This window comes from Ranitomeya variabilis, chromosome 2, assembly GCF_051348905.1.
Source record: "Ranitomeya variabilis isolate aRanVar5 chromosome 2, aRanVar5.hap1, whole genome shotgun sequence".
NCBI classification, from domain to species: Eukaryota; Metazoa; Chordata; class Amphibia; order Anura; family Dendrobatidae; genus Ranitomeya; species Ranitomeya variabilis.
In genome coordinates, this window is record NC_135233.1 from 927,459,945 (window position 1) to 927,481,217 (window position 21,273).

General features: G+C 41.4%; 1 protein-coding gene across 2 annotated transcripts in view; it reads left to right on the forward strand.

Annotated features, from left to right (window-relative positions):
• PPM1L (protein phosphatase, Mg2+/Mn2+ dependent 1L) overlaps positions 1-13,515 on the forward strand; it is a 265,595-nt gene extending 252,080 nt beyond the window's left edge. For both annotated transcript variants that reach the window (XM_077290641.1, XM_077290642.1), the window contains exons 3-4: positions 9,152-9,313; positions 12,556-13,515. In XM_077290641.1, coding sequence (XP_077146756.1) covers positions 9,152-9,313; positions 12,556-12,902 — 509 coding nt within the window. In that variant the 3' untranslated portion in view covers positions 12,903-13,515. The remainder of the gene's footprint in view (positions 1-9,151; positions 9,314-12,555) is intronic.
• The last annotated feature ends 7,758 nt before the right edge of the window (positions 13,516-21,273 follow it).

Sequence of the window (21,273 nt, forward strand, 5' to 3'; positions counted from 1 at the left end):
AGTGTTAATGTTTTTATGGAAAAAATTACCCTTTCTATAATCTTGGATAGCCCCCAAACTGGATCTGACTTCTCTGGAAATGATTTTGAACTGTTTCATTTAGGACAAATGCTGTCGTCCGTGGACCTCTGTCCAGTCACAGACCGCAATGCTCCAACTGGCCGTGAGTCTTCCAACCGGAGCATGGCAGCTGCATATGTCTGTATGAGGCCGTCACTCTCAGGTGTTTGCATGAACCCTTAGGACTATTTTTTTACATATGAGTGTTGTGTTTTTCACTCATAGAACTCCTACTGTACATAGTCAAATGGTCTGCTCAAAATCACAGAGACATATCTGATTATGATCCGAATCTCAGATCAACCTTGACAATTCAAATCTATGGGTCTGTGAGAAATGTCAGGCAGTACTCTGGTGCAATCAATGTGCCATCCGTATGTTGGCCATTTATCACCCACTGTTTGATAGGAGAAAGCTGACAATACTTCATTAGTTTTTTTTGTTTTTGCTTTTGTTTTTTTTTTACATTTGAGAAAAACTAATGGCAAAACCTGACACACTGATGAAATTATAATCAGAACACTGAGATTGGTCATACGTTTGAATGAAGTTTTACTTCTTATAGATGGCATGCTGCAATGAGCAGGACTGCCGTGAAGGCTTCCTAGCAGCACTGACAGATTACATAGGCCGCCTATGATGTTGTCACGATAATTTGCCATTGTTTCAGGTTGTTTTGCCCCAATAGTTATAACTGACGATGCAACGTAGTCTTGAATGTAATGAAAGGAATAAATTGATAATCGGCTTCTTGTAGGTGGCAAGATTACTTGTCTCCTTCATTCTAATCTGAAGAAAAGCAGATTGAAGCCATATACTGACAGGTTTTTGACCATTTGTGCTGTACTGAATCATCAAAGATCTTCGAGCCGAGCAGTTTATAGTTCACTTAGAAGTCAGCAAACACATTAAGGTATGTTCACACTGAGGGTTTTTTTGCATTTATTTTTTTGGCTTAAAAGTCCATGTCAGACTGTAACCTCTATAACATGGGCAAGACCAAAGAGCTTTTTTAGGATGTCAGGGACAAGATCATAAATCAAAGCTGGAATGGGCTACAAAACCCTACGTAAGACGCTGGGTGAAAAGGAGACAACTGTTGGTGCAATAGTAAGAAAATGGAAGAAATACAAAATGACTGTCAATCGACATCGATCTGGGGCACCATGCAAAATCTCACCTCATGGGGTATCCTTTGTCATGAGGAAGGTGAGAGATCTGCCTAAAACTACATGGTGGGAACTTGTTAATGATCTCAAGGCAGCTGGGACCACAGTCACCAGGAAAACCATTGGTAACACATTACGCCGTAAAGGTTTAAAATCCTGCAGGCACATGTGCAGGCCCGTCTGAAGCTTGCCAGTGAACAACTGGATGATTCTGTGAGTGATTGGAAGAAGGTGCTGTGGTCAGATGAGACAAAAATTGAGTTTTTTGGCATTAACTCAACTCGCCGTGTTTGGAGGATGAGAAATGCTGCCTGTGACCCAAAGAACACCGTCCCCAGGGGTGGGATTCAGCCGGCTCTCCCCGGTTCGATGGAACCGCTTGTTAAAAAAGTAGCCGGTTCCCCGAACCGGGGAGATTCAGAGCCGCAATCCAGTACCACACCTTCCAACCTTCCCGTATCCCACTGGGGAGTCCCGATTTGAGAGTGCCCCGTGGTCCAGCACTGCAGAGCTGCATCCCTCCACCCACAGAGAGCCGCACATCACATATATGGCTGCCGCTGCTCTGTGCGCACAGGACCTGTGATGAGGTCACAGGAGGGGAGGAGTCAGGAGTCACATGATTAGGGGTCTCCCTGTATTGCAGGACTCTGCTGTGCTGGTTGACATGGTGCTGGATGACGGTAAGCTTATGTGTGAGGTCAGGAGTTGTTTACAGTGTGGATGTAGCAGAGCCGTGTGTGTGTGTGTGTATGAGGTGTACAGAGCGGAGCCGTGTGTGTATGAGATGTCCTTAGCAGAGCCATGTGTGTAGGAGGTGTACGGAGCTGAGCCGTTTGTGTAGGAGGTATACGGAGCTGAGCCATGTGTGTGTATGAGGTGTACGGAGCTGAGCCGTGTGTGTGTGAGGTGTACGGAGCTGAGCCGTGTGTGTATGAGGTGTACGGAACTGAGCCGTGTGTGTGTATGAGGTGTATGGAGCTGAGCCATGTGTGTAGGAGGTGTACAGAGCGGAGCCGTGTGTGTATGAGATGTACTTAGCGGAGCCGTGTGTGTATGAGGTGTACTGAGCGGAGCCGTGTGTGTATGAGGTGTACGGAGCAGAGCCGTGTGTGTGTATGAGGTGTATGGAGCTGAGCCGTGTGTATGGGGTGTACGGAGAAGAGCCGTGTGTGTATGAGGTGTACGGAGAGGAGCCGTGTGTGTGTATGAGGTGTATGGAACGGAGCCGTGTGTGTATGAGGTGTACGGAGCTGAGCCGTGTGTGTATGAGGTGTATGGAGCGGCGCCGTGTGTGTGTATGAGGTGTACGGAGCAGAGCTGTGTGTGTGTATGAGGTGTATGGAGCAGAGCGGTGTGTGTGTGTGAGGTGTATGGAGCAGAGCCGTGTGTGTGTGTGAGGTGTACAGAGCTGAGCCGTGTATGCAAGGTGTATGGAGCGGAGCCGCGTGTGTAGGAGGAGTAACTATGTGTGGCCATTATACTGTACGCAATATCATGTGTGGCCATTATACAGTACGGAGCATCATGTGTGGCCATTATACAGTACGGAGTATCATGTGTGGTCATTATACAGTATCAAGCATCATTTGGGGCCATTATACGGTATTGAGCATCATGTGCGGCCATTATACGGTATGGAGCATCATGTGGGGCCATTATACGGTATTGAGCATAATGTGTGGCCATTATACAGTATGGAGCATCATGTGTGGCCATTATACAGTATGGAGCATCGTGTGGCCATTATACAGTATGGAGCACTGTGGCCATTTTTTTGTATATAATTATTGTTTATGAAACAGTGATCAGCACTGCTAAGTGGCTGTGGTTGGGATGTGGATATGGGTGTGACTAGTTTTGAAATGGGTGTGGTTAGAGGCGTGGCCAAAAATTTGCCGCTGCGCTGCACACGCCGCAAACTTTACCCCCTTTCCCTTCAAAAGTTGGGAGGTATGGTTTGACTGCGCCCCTACTTGTATATGTTTGAGGAGGTGTGTGTAAATGGGTGTGGTTTTCCTACATACAAACACAGAACCTGTTTTTAAAAATTTTAATCCCACCCCTGACCATCCCCACTGTCAAGCATGGAGGTGGAAACATTATGCTTTGGGGGTGTTCTCTGCTAAGGGCACAGGACTACTTCACTGTATCAATGGGAGAATGGATGGAGCCATGTAGTGTAAAATCCTGATTGACAACCTCCTTCCATCTGCCAGGATATTAAAAATGGGTTGTGGCTGGGTCTTCCAGCAAGTCAAGGACCCAAAACATACAGCCAAGGCAACAAAGGGGTGGCTGAAAAAGAAGCACATTAAGGTCATGGAGTGGCCTAGCCAGTCTCCAGACCTTAATCCCATGGAAAACTTATGGAGGGAGCTCAGAGTTATAAAGTGACAGCCTCAAAAACTTAATGATTTAGAGATGATCTGCAAAGAGGAGTAGATCAAAATTCCTCCTGACACGTGCACAAACCTCATCAAAAACTACAAAAAACGTCTGACTGCTGTGCTTGCCAACAAGGGTTTTGCCTCCAAGTATTAAGTCTTGTTTGCCAGAGGGATCGAATACTTATTTCTCACTGCAAAATGCAAATACATGTATATAATTTATACAATGTGATTTTCTGGATTATATTTTTATATTCTATCTCTCAATGTTAAAATTAATCTACCCTTAAAATTATAGACTATTCATGTCCTTATCAGTGGGCTAACTTACAAAGTCAGCAAGGAATCAAATACTTATTCCCCCACTGTACCTACATGTCCATTTCAATGCTGGCCCCTGGAGCTCAACTTCCGGACCCTGCGCTAGACACAGAAGAGTTTTTCCTTTGTTATTTATGTCATCACCGCTGAACCAGCCCCATCCTCTAACTGTGACACAGAAGGATATGGGCTTATCTTATAAAGTGAGTGGTCAGCCAACCCCTTTCGCAAATAGATCTGATGACATTTTGACACAGGAGATGCTTTTCGGTGTCAATTGCAGCAGAAAGTGCAGCTGCCAGGAGTGACAGCAAAACAAATACCTTGGTGGAGCTTTGCCAATACAAGGGCAAAGTTACATGAAACTTACTATCAGGACTTAGGCCCAGTGGTGACTGACGGTGAAAGAGACACATCGGTGAAATTCAGGTAATGCAAGTGCATTAGTAAGTTATATAAATTACACCAGGAACACATGTAAAGGGAACCTGCCAGGTCCACTGATTGTCCTCGAACGCTAGTACAGTAGATAAAGTGCTTCATGGGGCTTATTAACAATGCAGTGTTTGAAAACTGAACTTTAATCCTGCATCGTTGTACATTCTAGTTCAGTGGGTCGTCTCTTCCCTGGACTAGTTTTGACTTGGATTATCCAATAATGCCTATTATGACTACTCCAGGAAACAGATGCCCTGCTGGACTAGTCCTGCCTAAGTAGCATATGCAACACTACAGGATCACAGTTCATTTCTCAGCGTTGGTAAGGGTCTATTTATATTATTTGATCTGCAGCACTAAATGACCATTGATTGTCTGTCGATTAATAGCCTGTTTAAACAGGCTGACCATGCTTCAGATGCTCTCTGAACCATAATAGATTATTTGGTGCTCATAGGCTGCCATTGTTCTCAGCAGTGCAGGTCCTGCCTTAATACAATGATGACTATGTGATGCCGAGAACGATGATCTGTTGTACAGACCACAAAATGTTCCACAAATGTCTTGCATCAATAGCTCTCATGCCATAATATTAACAAAATCATAATGTCCATGATTCTCAAACTGAAGGCCAGGAGAGGGGAATAGAGCTGAATCCCTCTATAGCTGGGGTGGGGTGGAGAACCTCAGGCCCGAGGGCCATTTACGGCCCTTGATGATATTTTATCAGGCCCCCGGGCAGTTTCTCAGGGACCACATTCTTGGGCAGGGAGGTGCATTTTGCCACCAGCTCATTAATTTCTTCTTGCTCTGCTAGCACACACATGCAGTGTTCACTACTGGACACTGAAGGGCATGCAATGAAAGATTACGTCCTGACACCAGTGCCACAGTCAGGCTGTACTTTGTGGGCAGAGTTTGTACAGTCCCCGTAGGATGGTATAAATATCCAAATGGCCCTTGTCTGAAAAAAGATTCTGCACCCTTGCGCTATAGCATTAGTATTAAATATTTACAGCCCTTTTAAAGGGAAATGATGTCCCTTTGTTCTATTGGGTCCCTCACTACTGATGGAGGGTTGTGGTGCATATCAGAAGCACCATTTTACTTTATTTCTATCCCCTGATGAACCCCTAGAATGATGAGAGGGGGAAACACGTAAAGAATCCGGGACTATTCTGACATGGATAAATGTGGTTTATTCACCCTAATATGCTACTCTATTATTATAACAACTGCTGTGAATGGAGGGACATTATTTCCCATTAAAAGGGCTGTGTATACGGTATTTAATACTAATGCTATAGAGGGATTCAATTCTATTATTCCCCTCTCCTGGCCTTCAATTTGACATGGACATTATGATATGGTTACTAGAGCTATTGACGCAGGGAAGTTGTGGTACATTTTGACTTGAGAACATGACTAGACAGATATATTGATTGACAACCTATACTTGCCTAATATATATGTCCTCAGTAGTAACCTACATGAAGAGGTTAATTTTTACTCACTACATTTTTTTTATATTAATTGTGTTAACTTTCACTGGGTGTTTTTTGGTGCTCAATAAAAGAGATAGGGCCTTTTAGGCCATGTTCACACTTTGCGGCGTCCTCTGCGGGTTCTCCCGCAGCGGAATTGATGAATCTGCAGGGCAAAACCGCTGCGGTTATCCCTGCAGATTTATCGCGGTTTGTTCCGCGGTTTCCGCTGCGGGATTACTCCTATACTATTGATGCTGCATATGCAGCAATATGCAGCATCAATAGTAATGGTAAAAATAATAAAAATTGGTTATACTCACCCTCTGATGTCCCGATCTCTTGGGCGCTGCACGCGGCGGTCCGGTTCCAAAGATGCTGTGCGGGAAGGACCTTCGTGACGTCACGGTCATGTGACCGCGACGTCACGGTCATGTGACCGCGACGTCATCTCAGGCCCTGCTCGCACAGCAACTGAGACCAGACGGCCGCGTACAGCGCTGAGAGGTGAGTATAGCATTATTTTTTATTTTAATTCTTTTTTTTACACACAAATATGGTTCCCAGGGCCTGGAGGAGATGCATTCCTATGTGTGCAGAATCGCAGTGATTCTGCACAAAGAAGTGACATGCTGCGGGTTGCGTTTCTGCGCGGTTTTTCCCGCAGCATGTGCACAGCGGTTTGCGGTTTCCATAGGGTTTACATGTGAATGTAAACGCAATGGAAACTGCTGCGGACCCGCAGCATCAAAATCGCCGCGGATCCGCGGTAAAACACGCAAAGTGTGAACATGGCCTTAAGGACAAATTAGATTAGAAGGGCGCCATATCATCTACACTAGGGTACCAACATCCGTGGTCAGGTAGCTCAGGATTACATTAGGGACTATAGAGCCGATTACCCCAGTCCTATGACTTTATTAATTTTTATATGTGTGTTTTTCCATTATGTCTATTTTTCCAGTGTTTTAACAATATACAAATAAAGATTATTTTCATAGGGGTTTATTCTAGCTTTGGTATAATGGTTAAGGACCCCTCTCGTCTATCCTTTTGGTTTTCAGAAATGGTTACAAGCCCCATGAAACACTTTATCCAATTATTATCAGTTGGAAACAGTGAGGGGACCTGAACAGTTCCCCATAAATATCACTTTTTTGCACCTTTATTACTTTTGAAATTTTGGAAGACAAAAGTTTATAATGCACAAATAAACCCAACTATGGTGCTGAGACACAAATATTGCACAAGTGTAAACTGACCTCAGCTCAATAAGCAGTAAGTGAGAGATTAGTACTTTTAGGGCTGCCAGCACGCCATGTCCAGCAGGCATAATTTAGTAATGTAGACACAATACATAGCTTTCAAATGATATGGTTCAGCAGCTGCAAGAGGCTGGTCCACCACAACAAAGGAACCGAGTGTCAATTATTAATAGCAGACTCTGCTGTGTTCTAGGGTCCAAAATAAAGTGTTAATGGCATTGGAGTCACATTTCGTGCCACCTCTGGCATTCTGCAATGTCCTATATCTCTGTGTAGTCACCACAAGCAGCAATAATCGTTGATGTTGTAGTATATTACAACTATCCATTTTTCATCTGATTTTCATTGTTTTGTCTGGGTACTTCTCTGCCTTGGGCTTCTTAAGAGTCACTATGCATTTTCTTTACCTCTTATCTAGGCCAACAGCTATTGATATTTACCCAAGACTCACTACAGCAAAAAGCATTAGATAAGCAGTCATGTCTCACAGGACAGAGTAAATGAATAGACGCCTCTGGTCATTATGGGTTAACGTCTACTGCTGCAAGATACTAAAATGTCTACTTCTCTTCTGAGATGTCTTAAATAACCTAGTGCCTGTGTATAAATCTTCCAGAAAGCTAGGTGTAATATAAGGTACCCCATGGTTGTAATCTTTCATAGTGCTGCTATTTTGCTATGGTAAAGGATAAAAGATAAGTGGCTTTCCAGCTGATGGGGATCTAAGAGCATTGAAGATAGGAACAATACGCAGGAGCGTCAACTGATTGGACATGAGGTGTGAGACTCCTCTGATTTGGAGAAATCCATCCAATTTTCATTTTTACACTGCTTTTGTATCATGTTCCTCAAGTCATTCGTGAACAATATTTCCAATGAGGGAGGACACATTATCCTTCTGAAAAAAAGTCCACTTTTATGAGGGAATACTGTTGCCATGACGGAGTGTATTTGGTCACAAAACACCTACTACACATGTAGCCACCTGAGCATCAGTATCTTTGTTTTCACAGCACAACATTGCCTAGAGCATTACAATGCGTCTGCCAGCTTGCCTTCTTTTCATTGTGCTTTTGGTAACATCTCTTACAGGCTACATAACACACGTGCCATCTTCTCCCGTTGTTCCATGAGCTCGTTCCAGCGCTCATCTGCCCATTGTAGGTACTTTCCGCAATTGACAGTGATCAGCATGGGTGCACTGATAGGTCTTCAGCTACGCAACCAGCTGACAAATATATATAATAGCCTACAGGGATTGTACCTAACCATCACTACCCACACACAACAGTGAACCTCATGTGCCCATGACCCGGTCACTAGCTCACTGGTTATCCTTCTTTGGCCCTCTTTTTTTTTTAGCATCTACATAGCGGAAACACTACAAGAAGACCTGCCATTTTATAGATGTCCAATCATCTAGTCACCATAATTTTAGCCCTCTGTAGTCACTTAAGTCCTTATGATTGACTCCAAGAACTGACTATCCACTTGCTGCCAAATATTTCCTAAACTTTGACAAATACCATTGTAACAAAATATTCAATGTTGTTCATTTCACCCATCAGTGGTTTTCATTATATTGATTATCAATGTGTGCTGCAAAGACTTTTTTTTAAAAATGGAATTTCATGCATAAAGTTGAAAAATGAAACCTGTTTTATGGATAAGGCCTATTGAGTCTTACTAAAAGTGAAATGAAATGGGACAGTGGGACAGTGCCACCACAAGATAGATACACTACAAATTATTATACTATTGACTTGGGAAGTCCCATCACCCAACTTAGGTAGCGTATAACTTTCCGGACTGGGATCACAAGGCCTCGATGTAGAATCATGGCTAACAGAGTGTGTCATGCTGAAAAATGAAGTGAATAAGAAATAGAATTTGTAATTGGAGTCGTCCTTTGCTGTCTGTCTCCTGTTTAGTTAAACTGCCTGTGGAGCCCAGAATGTGTTATCAGGTAGATCCTGTGTCTCTGACTACAAAAGACTCAGCACATCTCTGTTTTCCATTTGCAGGTACCACATGTTTAATTGCTTTGTTATCTGACAAAGAACTCACGGTGGCAAATGTTGGGGATTCGCGCGGTGTCTTGTGTGACAAGGATGGAAATGCAATTCCGTTATCGCATGATCACAAACCATATCAGCTAAAGGAAAGAAAGAGGATTAAGAGAGCTGGTAAGATCCTGCCCGCATCAAAGCACATTACAGGCTTCAACTTTACTCACACCAGAGGCACCAGAGGGGATAACTCACAACATCAGCATTTGTATTAGTATGAATGTAATGAATACAGTAGATTATCGGATTGTACACATATACGGTATGTTATCTCCCCCCTTATCTCCCATGAATGTACACGTATGGACAATCGATTGTTGGCAGAACACAAAAAAATCATGACTGTGTCTGTTTACATGGACCCCTCGGTGGCATGATATGACCGGTGATCTGTAAACTCTTATTGATCAGCAGTCTTTTCAAAGCCTGTTTACACAGACAGACCAAAGTAATCGATGCACACTGAGCGATCTATACTAGATTGCTCAGTGTGCATAGGCGGAAATATTTCTTGGCATTGCGAGTCTTGTTTACACCGGACGATGCACCGCCAAGAAGGATCATTTTTTGCTCATTCATCAGGCGATCAGCAGCCTGTTTACACTGCGCTTTTAACAACGCTCATTGACGATTCTCTTGCAGTGTAAATGAAGCTTAGAGTTGATTTAGGTTAGCATTATTACATAGGCTTACGATTTAGTGGCGGGGTTACACTATATGAAATGCAGCTGAGAACAGCTGGACATCACGGCACATTCACCAATGAGTGGTAAAGCAATAGCCAGGTTAGACAAGCCGGCTGCACTTCCCGATGCCCACAGAATGATCAGCATTAGATTGTTCTGGGCTCATACGCAGTCATTGTTATCTGCACATCATTGTTCTTGTGCACGCAGTCGACCATGTCTTGGAGCTCACCTCAAATAAGCTGATTCGACCAAAAATGATGTCTGACAGAGCTCACACTAGTCGCTGGCCCCCCTTAGTGCATATGCCCGAATGCCGTTTTTTAGGGCCTCATACATGACCCTGATGGGGGCGGTGACTTGTCTGCAGGTTATAATAGTTTATCATCACACTCAATGCTGCTATTTTCTTAAATCATTAGAAATGTATTTTCAGAAATGTATTCACAGTACGTAAGTAGTTGATCTTTATGTTTCTGACCTTTATTTCTAACCTTACGATGTAGATATTAGATAGTAAAGCAGTGTACTACGCTGTGGAATAGGTTGTTGCTATGTAAGAAACTGAAAATTAATAAAAGAAAAAATCATTGACTTCACAAGAGGGAGAAATCCTGTAATACAGCTGGCAAAGCTGTCACAGTGCAAATTCTGCATATGTGACCTGTAAATCCACCAGTGGCCCCTATGTAGCCTGTAGAGCAAAAGACAAAACGTGAGCATACAAATTAGATGAATCTCGGATGTGACGAATACTGCTGAGTTGGCCGACCATCTGGTATTATGTTGATGCTCTCTGTCTCTCCCATAGTGGAAAATATCTGGGGAGAGAAGATTCAAGCATGTTGGTTTGTTGGATTTCCACAGTGAAAAGAAGAATGAATTCTGTAACAAAGTGAATCGGATGGCAGATTTTACAATACAACCTGCATACATTAATAAATAGATATTTTTAATAATCCATGTCAGAATGGCTGTAAAATAGTTTTTGAAAGCTTATACTCAATCTCTACCCTCAAGCCTGATTGCCATCCCTCAGTGTCCCTCCTCCCTGCTGCCAAGGCCTCACACTAATCAGTATAAGCTGCAGGCTAAGTGAGAAGGGACTAAACTTGAATGCATGAGCTTTCTGACTGTTTAGCTGCACTCATAAAATGATCATCTTGATATCCTGATTATACAGCCTTTCTGATATGGATTTTCACAGTAAGAACGTAAGTCACATCAGGTCTACCTGTTTAATAAGGTACGCAGGTTATATTGTAAATTTTGGCGTAGATCCACTTTGATGTCCTCATTTTCACATTATTAATACTGTGTAATATTACTGAGAGTGACAAGAAATCTGTAGTCTCCAGAACACTGTAACAAGTTCCCCTAGATGAATAGGAGCGCTACAAGCTAATTTGCCATATAAACTGGCATAGAAGTTTTCAGGAAGAATTTATGCCATTATATTTTAGTTTTTCCTTGATGGAATAGAGATCTGATAGGATGGTTCTGAGATAGAGATATAAGAGAGCAATTAAGAAAAAAACGTTGAAATGAACAAATAAAGTTGTGGATGAAGAATGGATGTGCGCTCTCTATAGACACATTTTACCATAGCGAACTGAGAAAAACACAGGCCAACCATAAATAACTCCCATGTGTATACGGCTTTATAGATTATTCTCCGGTCCTGGGTTCGGCTTTATTGAAGGCTTCATGAAATGTAAGAAAGCACATAAAATGTATTTATTGCTCAAAATACTAATAACTGAGCAAACAATCCCGATATCTGATTCATTCTGCAAACCTCATGCGCAGTTACCAATGACCTGAAAATAACTTTTCGAGACGCAGCATGCAAACAATGATGTGCAGTGGACGTGATGTTCTCATTTATTGCCTGTGATTAGTCCCTGGAGAATGAGGAGGCATCCCTGAGATTCCTCTACCGGTATGTGCTGTGATCAGCATAACATTTAGCCACAACTCGGCCTGCAAACTGCTGTTTTGTTGAGTTGCTCATTCAGACATAGACCGAAATCGTTTAAAGAGTCACGGCTGTTAGATTTCTTTTCATAAATCAATAGTATACATCACAATAAGAAACTTTATAATATATATGTTTTCATGAAAGCCGATTCTTTATCCATTTTTTGTATTTCTTTCATTCTCAATTCACGGGTAAAATTTCTCTTCAGTGAATTCAGATTTTCTCATTACTGAGATAGGAGATGACAGTTGGTGCTCATAAGGTTCTATGGAGAACAACAACTGTCGTCTCAGGAGAACTTGCAGCAGAATGTCTGTGCGTGCCTGTAGCTCCTCCCTCTTCCTTTCTCCATAGCACTTCATGAGCACCAACAGGCATCTCCTATCTCAGTGATGGGGAAGTCTGTATTCATTGACACAGAATTTACCCATGGATTGAGATTGAAAGATCAGTCCTGGAGGAGAATATATATCCTAAATATGCTGATGGGGTAACTGTGGTGCCATAATTGCCTTTAATAGCTAGCTTGGTTTATTGGAACATAAAACTAATAACCAGCTCGAATTGACCTAAAGCTCATTACTGTAGACAGATGGAAGCCGTCCTGACACTATGAGTTACTTCAATCATTCAGCAATTCACTATTGTGTGGAAATTAGTGAATAATAGTCTCATTGTTTTTTGCCTTCCAGGTGGTTTCATCAGTTTCAATGGTTCTTGGAGAGTTCAAGGAATTTTGGCAATGTCTCGTTCTTTAGGGGATTATCCGTTGAAAAATCTGAACGTCATCATATCAGACCCTGATATCCTGAGCTTTGACCTCGACAAGCTACAACCAGAATTCATGATTCTGGCATCTGATGGGTTATGGGACGCTTTCAGCAATGAGGAAGCCGTCCGGTTTATTAAAGAACGTCTGGATGAACCTCACTTTGGAGCCAAGAGCATTGTGTTACAGTCCTTCTACAGAGGATGTCCTGATAACATAACAGTCATGGTAGTAAAGTTCAGGAATAGTAGTAGAACAGATGAACAATAAGGTATTTACTTCTGTACAGATGGACTTAAGGCAAACTATTTTATTTTAACTAAGTAGGAAACTGTGGAAACATTATTAAGATTGCCTCATGACTCCATATTCATGTCCTAGATCTTAACATGGGCTCATGCAGCTAATCAATCCATCAACTGTAAACTTATGAGCACACAGAAAGTATATACTATATGACCCAACATTGTTACATTCTTAATAAGCAATTGTCTGTATTAAAAGAAAGTGTTACCCCATCAAGGAGACTTTAAAGCATTGTTTTTGGGTGGAGGTGAGAACGTGTCATGCTGCATTATAGGAGATTTGAGATCCATGCCACACTGTCAATGAATAAAGTAAGTGTTCACTTTTACCAACCATCTGTCTAATGTATATCCAAGGGGAGTCCTGGTGAAACATTGTAAAAAAGTTGTAAAGATGTATTATTATTATTACTATTATTATAATGATGATGTCACTGCTAATTTAAAGCTTACCTGCTGAACTGTTTGCCTACCTATCTTCTATGGTTTGTTCTCATTATTAGGACATGAAGAGGAGACTCCATACTTTGATATTTTAAAACTTGGATGATAGACAGATAATAAAATCTCCAAAACAACCGTGACAAACTTTGGTGTTTTATCATAACTAGATTATTAGACTTCTTCATCTTTGTTCCAGGAATGGCTATAGCTTAGCTCTAAAGACGCTCCGACATACAGGTGCTTTGAAATTTGCTCCCCAAGACACTGCAGCCTATATGAATGTGATGAATGCATTATTCACTAAGTAAGTGACAGTTCAGAGACAAAACTGGGAATATGAGTACTGCCCTGTGAGATCAGCAAAGATATCTTGGTCATGGGATAATCTATGTGACCTGTGACCAGTTTTTCTTGACCATTGTGGTAAAAGGTTTAATCATACAGGATTTCACAATAAGTTATAAGTGACAAACTCCATCTCTCTGAGTTATTATCAAGCTAATCTAAGTGTAGAATTCAATTTATGCTTCTGTGCACTCTCCCTCCTGTACAGTGTACAGTACCCTTGCTGACCAGTTGTATCTTCTGCCATCTACATCAGTATAGCTGCCTGTGTGATTTTACATCATTAGCTGGTTCTAGCAGAGCTCAACTGCCCTGCACACCTCTAGAACACCAGTGCAGAGCTGTGTTTCATGACTGATGCTAGCAGATAACTTTTGTAAAACTGCAAATATCACTCTATTGATGCATATAGCAAAAGATAATCCTCTGTCACATGAATCAACAGAGCAGCATTAGTAGGTTTCACATCACTGGTCTCTCAGTACCAGACAACAAGCACAGCTTAACTAATTTCAGCCTCTCTATGCAGAACAACATCCTGCAGTATATTCCCCTTTCTGTTCTCTATATGTAGAGACTCATCCTGCAATATATCTCTTCTCTCAGCCCCTGTATACAGCCCATCCTGCAGTATGTCTCTTCTCAGTCCTATACAACAGATCCTACAATCTCTCTCCTCTAAGCCCCCTGTATACAGCTTATCCTTCAGTATTTTATACATCCCGTCCCGCAAAATATCTATCCAATCAGAACACTGTATACAGCTCCTTAATGCAGTATGTCTCTTCTCTTAGATCCTATATACAGATCTCCATCCTGCAGTATATCTCTCCCCTTAGTTACCCACACACAGGCACACCATTCCTTCCTGGTATGAGCCCTTGTGATGAAGGAGTTCCAAGAAGCTCTATAAGAACTCTCAGACACAACATTATTTGTAAACATCCGAAACACTAGTTTTTCCAATTACTTATATTATTATTTACTGAATTGTTTTATATTATTTATTTTTCAGGAAAAATCTACTTGCAATAATAAATACAATATTATTAATTATTTGATATTTCAGCTTACAGAGTTTAATAGTCAAGTCAAATAATATATGGCACATTTATAAAAACCCAACGGAAAAGAGAAGTTGTACATAGCTAATCATGTTGCTGCTTTCATTTTTCGGAGGGAATTTAGAATCAGGTAGACAGGCTCCAGGGTCCGTAAGTGACCTCACCCCTTGCAACCACTGACACACCTAAGGGCGCCCAAAAGGTCCCTTTGACCCAATGAGAAGACCAACATCAATAAAGACCTGCTACACTTGTGGGCTCTGCTGCTGATTAGGTATTGGGGTATATGAGCGTCCAATTATGCCATTGTATGTAGAAGCTGACAACCATTGCACTTTTTCCTTTGCACCAATTATTATAGTCTCCTGTTTTGCATCTATTACTTGGAATTTAATGAAACATTCAGGATTTGGTGCTAGGTGGTTAATGATAATTCATATCTCATCTTCCCTTGCATAGCAGAAGAGAAATCATCGATTATTATGTATAGACTGAGGGTCTGTGGTGCTTTCAGCAGCAGGTACCTTGTTATCAGGGAAACATTTTGTATTTTACTATTCATTTAAACTTTTAACATGGAGAGAAATTAAAAAAAAAATACATGACTTCAAATAGAACAAGCTGTGGATGATCGAATCTGTAACATGCTAATTCTGGAGCAGAATTGTCACATCTACATCTCAGATTTCAACCTTCTTATTGTATACAGTGAAATCTGCAACAAAATCTGCATGCAAGACTGGAGTATTTTGGGCGGAATAAAAAGCAAAGTGCATTTATGTGTGGCATTGACAGAAATTGCCTTGTCTGTGATTGTTTATAAATCTGTGCCAAAAATGGAACACATGAACCTAGCCTAACAGGAACAAGGTGATCAGTAGCATAGTCCTCTTCCATTTACCAAACCATCAGTATAGACAGGGCTGCAACCCGTAATTTGAGGGCCCCATACAGGCAAAATTTTCGGGCCCTCTTGAGACTTTGCCCAGGCTCCAATCCAGCTCTGCCTCCAACCCTCAAACCTTACACAGTCCCAACGCCCACTCTTGGAAAAACTCCACTTCTGCACCACGTCCTCACCAGTCACACATTAATGGTTCCCATCAAACACCAGATCACATACATAGTCATCAGCTTTTGTTTTGGCCAAAAGATTTTTTTAAGCCTGCCACCACGACAACGTAGACTCTTTTGGCCGGGCCCTACTCTAACCTATTACAAATTTCTTGGAATACACACTTTTTAGGTATATTTTTCTTTAAGGGAATGTGTCACATACATTTTTAAAAATGACCAATAATACCACATACAAAGGACAACTATTGTTACAACATGACCAGACTCCATATTACCACCACATAGTGACCAAATAATGCCACATAGAAGGAACAAATACCTCCACACCATGACTATACCACATATTACCACCTCACAGTACAAAAAAAAAAGTTTTTCCTTACATGGCCCCAGTTTAGCGGCGTACTCTTCTTCATCCATTTGAGGCATGGATGTGCCGGTGCATGGCAGCTGATGGCCTCTGACGGCTGGCGGCTGTTAATTATTTCAACTGAATGTGCATCCAAGGACTCAGGTTCAATTGCTAAATCGGCTGCATCCTGACACTGCGAGGTCCGGTCCTTCTTGCTTCTACTCACTGGGCCACATACATCAGTAAAGGCAATAAAGCCCTGATGGCGGCCTGAATGTAGCGCATTTGCACCAGTTTTTTGTCGAGTTTTTAGTGTTTTGTGCCTTTTTTATTTGTTTGGATCATAGTCATCTTTCAATTTGTACCTTCTGGCATGTTATTTTATACGACTTTGCCTGTTTTTGTGCCCTTTTGTGAAACGTGCAACTTTTTAAGCTAAAAGGTGGCAAAAAGGTTAAAGACAAAAATTAAGAGCATTTTTTACTTTATGCAAAGCTCTTGGACCATGTGCGCAATTTTGAATAATTGAATGCAAATACAACAAAGAAAAAAATAAGTGACTCCAAAACAACCACAAAAATCAGTTGAGGTCTTAGTTCCTTGAGTCCAGTGATACAGTCAGCATCCACAAACTGTAAATTATGGTGTTCGGGTGTTATATAACAGTAAAATGACAGGAATAACAGTAAAATATTCAGCCAAAAAAGCCTCCAAAAACCCTAGAGTTTTTCCCACGATAACTGATGGACCATCATATCACTTACATTTGTTATTACTTATGGCTTATTGATGGTTTGACCACCAGGACCCCTTCTGATCCTCAAAATGGAGCAGCACCAGTGCTGTTGATCACAGCTTTTCACTGCTCTGCCATGCTTTCAGCCACTCACTGTGTGAAGATCTACAACACAAATTCTTTAATTTAAAGGGAGTTTTTCAGTACAAAATTACTATTCAAAGCGAGTACAGGCACTCGGTGCATCGGGGCAAGGCCCAACATTTAAGTGCACCTTCCCACCTAATTGATTTCACTTTATTGCCACCTCCCTCTTCTTTGATTGACAGATCTGACATTATAGAAGTGAGAAGAAAGATGGAAAAAAAAGTAGAGAAGGTACACGTTATAGATGCGATCATGCTGCAGTGCAGGCGCCGGCACCTGCCTTTAGAAGGGGAATTTTTTTCAATATATATATAATATTCATTATTTAAAATAGGGGGCAGGTCACTGAGGGATCAGTGACCTGTCAGAAGCCATACTGATGAATACCTAATCAGAGCACCACATGAAGACCCCTCCACAGGCCGCCCCGGAGCACGAGAATATCATTAACTCAAAACTGAAAATAAAGATTACACAACAACCACAAGACGGATTTCATCAACCAAGGTATCATTTTAATCAGTATAACGGCGCCGACATGACACTGTGTGTAGGTTGCTGTGCACAATCCTGCTGACAGGTTCCCTTTAAATGTTTGGCCACCCCCAGGGTCCATTGAGCGCATGCACTTGGTTTGTGCAGTCATTCTGTGTCCCTATAAACTGTACAGTGTTGCTACTTACTGCACAGCCCGAGCTGGAAGCACCGGTATCATAGAAATGAGCCAAAATCTGGCAAATTCATAAGCTGGCATACACTAGCCAACATTTCAAGATCCCGATCCACATTATTAAGCATGAAAATGAGCTGAAATAAAAGAGCAGTTATGTATAGAAAAACACACTGTAATTTGCAGTCTTATATTATAGCTGTGAAGCGGTCTACTTGACCTTTATAATGGGTCTGAAATGACTGTAATCTTGTGTTCTACACCACATACATTTTTCAAAAAAAAATGGCTTCTAACATTTCTCAAGTGTTTCTTCAGCACATCTTCCTAGATCAGATTTTAGGACTTCCTACACACCTAAACCTTAACCTTTGTCAGTATTTTATTTTAATTGTATACTAAATCTACAAGTTTTTTCCTTGTATTATTGAAATGCTATCAATATGAAATGAAGCTGAAGCCTGTAATGGAGGTGATATCTGGAGAACATTCGGGACTACAGAGAAATTGCATTAAGGTTACTAACAAAAAGGTTGGAAGTGAAATAGATGTCCTTCAGGTTATAATTCAGTGTCCAGAGATTGCTCTGCCTCCTCTGAATTACATTTCTCACCAAGTGTAGCTCTCTCCATGTCCCAAAGCATTCACGGTGATAACAAATTATTTATTCCATGAAGGGCACCATATTTCTTTTACTTTTTTAATTGAAAAACAAACAAAGCAATTGAATGGAATAATGGAAAATGCAAATAAAATACATTCTCCTTGTCAGTGAGGATGTGTTTTAGGGAACACAATAAAATAATGCATTTTATATAACACAGGTTAAATCCATGGTCACACTATGCCATCACGCTGTGATTTTACCACAAGTTTGCAAAATTGCAGCAAAAACATAACGCAATTTTATCGTTTGAATATGGGGCTGGAATCACAGTGTTTGATTGTGAGACAAAATCGGGAGCGGATGCAAAGAAAATACCGTAATACATATCAATAGGTATGGAAAACTGAATGTATGAATCAAACCTAAAGCTCATGAATGAGGACCATCTAGGATGAAGACATTTTTTGCACACAAACTAATGTGAAGAGTATTTGCCACCTTCATGTGTCTCCTCAATTTCTGCACCAATTGCAACCAACTCTATATATCAGAAAACTGAGCCGGAGTATAACTTCAAAACATGCATGATGAAGGCATGTTCACACTGGCCATGGAAACAAACAACCAAAGAAAAGACAATGTGTGCATATACCTTAATGAAAATAAATAAGTAAAAAAGCAAGTGCAATAAATAATTAAAATAGGGTATATAGTAAACAGTGTTTTTGATAAATAAAAGCATAAGGCTGTCCCACCGCGACAAGGTGTACCCAATTGGGACAGTACCTACACTCTCTAATGTTCACACTGGCCATGGAAACAAACAAAACCAAAGAAAAGACTGTGAGTATGTATCCTAATGAAAATAAATAAGTAAAAAAGCAAGTGCATTAAATAATTAACATAGGGTATTTAGTACCGTAAATACTGTTTTTGATGAAAAAAAAAGCATAAAGCTGTCCCACCGTGACAAGGTATACCCAATTGGGACAGTACCTACACTCTCTAATGTTAAAACCTACCTAGTGTGAACAGTGGCAGAGGGTTAACGGTCCCAACTGGAAGCCCAGCTTTGGAGGGATATATATGAACTGTCAAGCTCAGTGAAAAGGGGGCCACACCCTTACTAAATACCCTATGTTAATTATTTAATGCATTTGCTTTTTTACTTATTTATTTTCATTAGGGTATATGCACACATTGGCTTTTCTTTGTTTTTGTTTGTTTCCATGGCCAGTGTGAAAATTAGTGTAGGTACTGTCCCAATTGGGTACACCTTGTTGCAGTGGGACTGCCTTATGCTTTTTTTGATCAAAAAGTGTTTACTAAATACCCCATGTTAATTATTTAATGCATGTGTGTTTTTACTTATTTATTTTCATTAGGGTATATGCACATATTGTCTTTTCTTTGGTTTTGTTCGACTCTTTATATCAGTATGACTATTGGATTATGACTTTTACTACAGAAATCCAAAACATTAACATTTATCGGCAGTTCAAGTATAGTCTTAGGGTACTGTCACACTCTGCAACTTTCCAACGATCACGACCAGCCATACGACCTGGCCGCGATCGTTGGAAAGTCGTTGTGTGGTCGCTGGAGAGCTGTCACACAGACAGCTCTCCAGCGACCAACGATGCCGAAGGCCCCGGGTAACCAGGGTAAACATCGGGTTACTAAGCGCAGGGCCGCGCTTAGTAACCCGATGTTTACCCTGGTTACCGTCGTAAAAGTAAAAAAAAACAAACAGTACATACTCACATTCCGGTGTCCGTCAGGTCCCTTGCCGTCTGCTTCCCGCTCTGACTGACTGCCGCCGTAAAGTGAAAGCAGATCACAGCGGTGACGTCACCGCTGTGCTCTGCTCTTACTTTCCGGCCGGCAGTCAGTCAGAGCGGAAAAGAGGGATATATGGGGGCTGCGTGTGCTAGAAGGATACGAGGGCCCAGGCTGTGTGTTAAAAGTGTACATGAAGGGGTGAAGGCTGTGTGTGCAATAGAAATGTACAAGGGGTTGCAAGCTGTGAGTAAAAGAGGAGTACAGACTGATAAACACATGGGGATGTAGGCTTTGTGGGTGTGATGGAGAGATACATGGGAATGCAGACTGGGATATAGAGGTACATGAATGTGTAAGCTGTGTATGTGAGACGTATATGGTCGTGAAGGTTGTATGTGTGATAGAGTGGTAGAATAGGGATGCAGGCTGTGTGTATGTGATAGAAGGATCATGGGGGTGCATACTGTGTGATAGGAAGTACATAGAAATATTCATGTTATGAGGGTGGTTCTCGTGATGTCGTCCTATACTGATGATGGTTCTGGTTATGTATTCTTGTACTGATAGTGGTTCTAATGATGTGTTCATGTACTGATGATTGTTCTGGTGATGTATTTATAAACTGATTATAGTTCTTGTGTTGTATTCATGAACTAATGTTTGTTATGTGCTGAATTCATGTACTGATTGTGGCTCTGGTGCTGTATTGATGTGCTGATGTTGGTTCTGGTGTTGTATCTTTGTTCTTATGAAGGCTCCCACTTATTAGGCTTTGCATTCCATCTATATCGGATTCCTAGGGCAGGTGTTAAAACAGGTCTGTGTCCTGCTCTGCCCCAGTCTATTTTGAGGCCCGCTGGCACATAGGTGAACTAGAAGAGTTACGGACCATCCTCATTGGGTACACCTTGTCGCAGTGGGATGGCGTTATGCTCTTTGATTAAAATAGTGTCAACTCAGTACCTTTTGTTATTTAATGTATATGTACTATTACTATTTATTTATTGCAGCATATTTAAACATTTGGTTTTATCGTTGATTCTGTCTGTTAATTGGCCACAGTGTGAATGTGCACCTATACCTTGCACTTATACCAACATGTGTGCTGGACC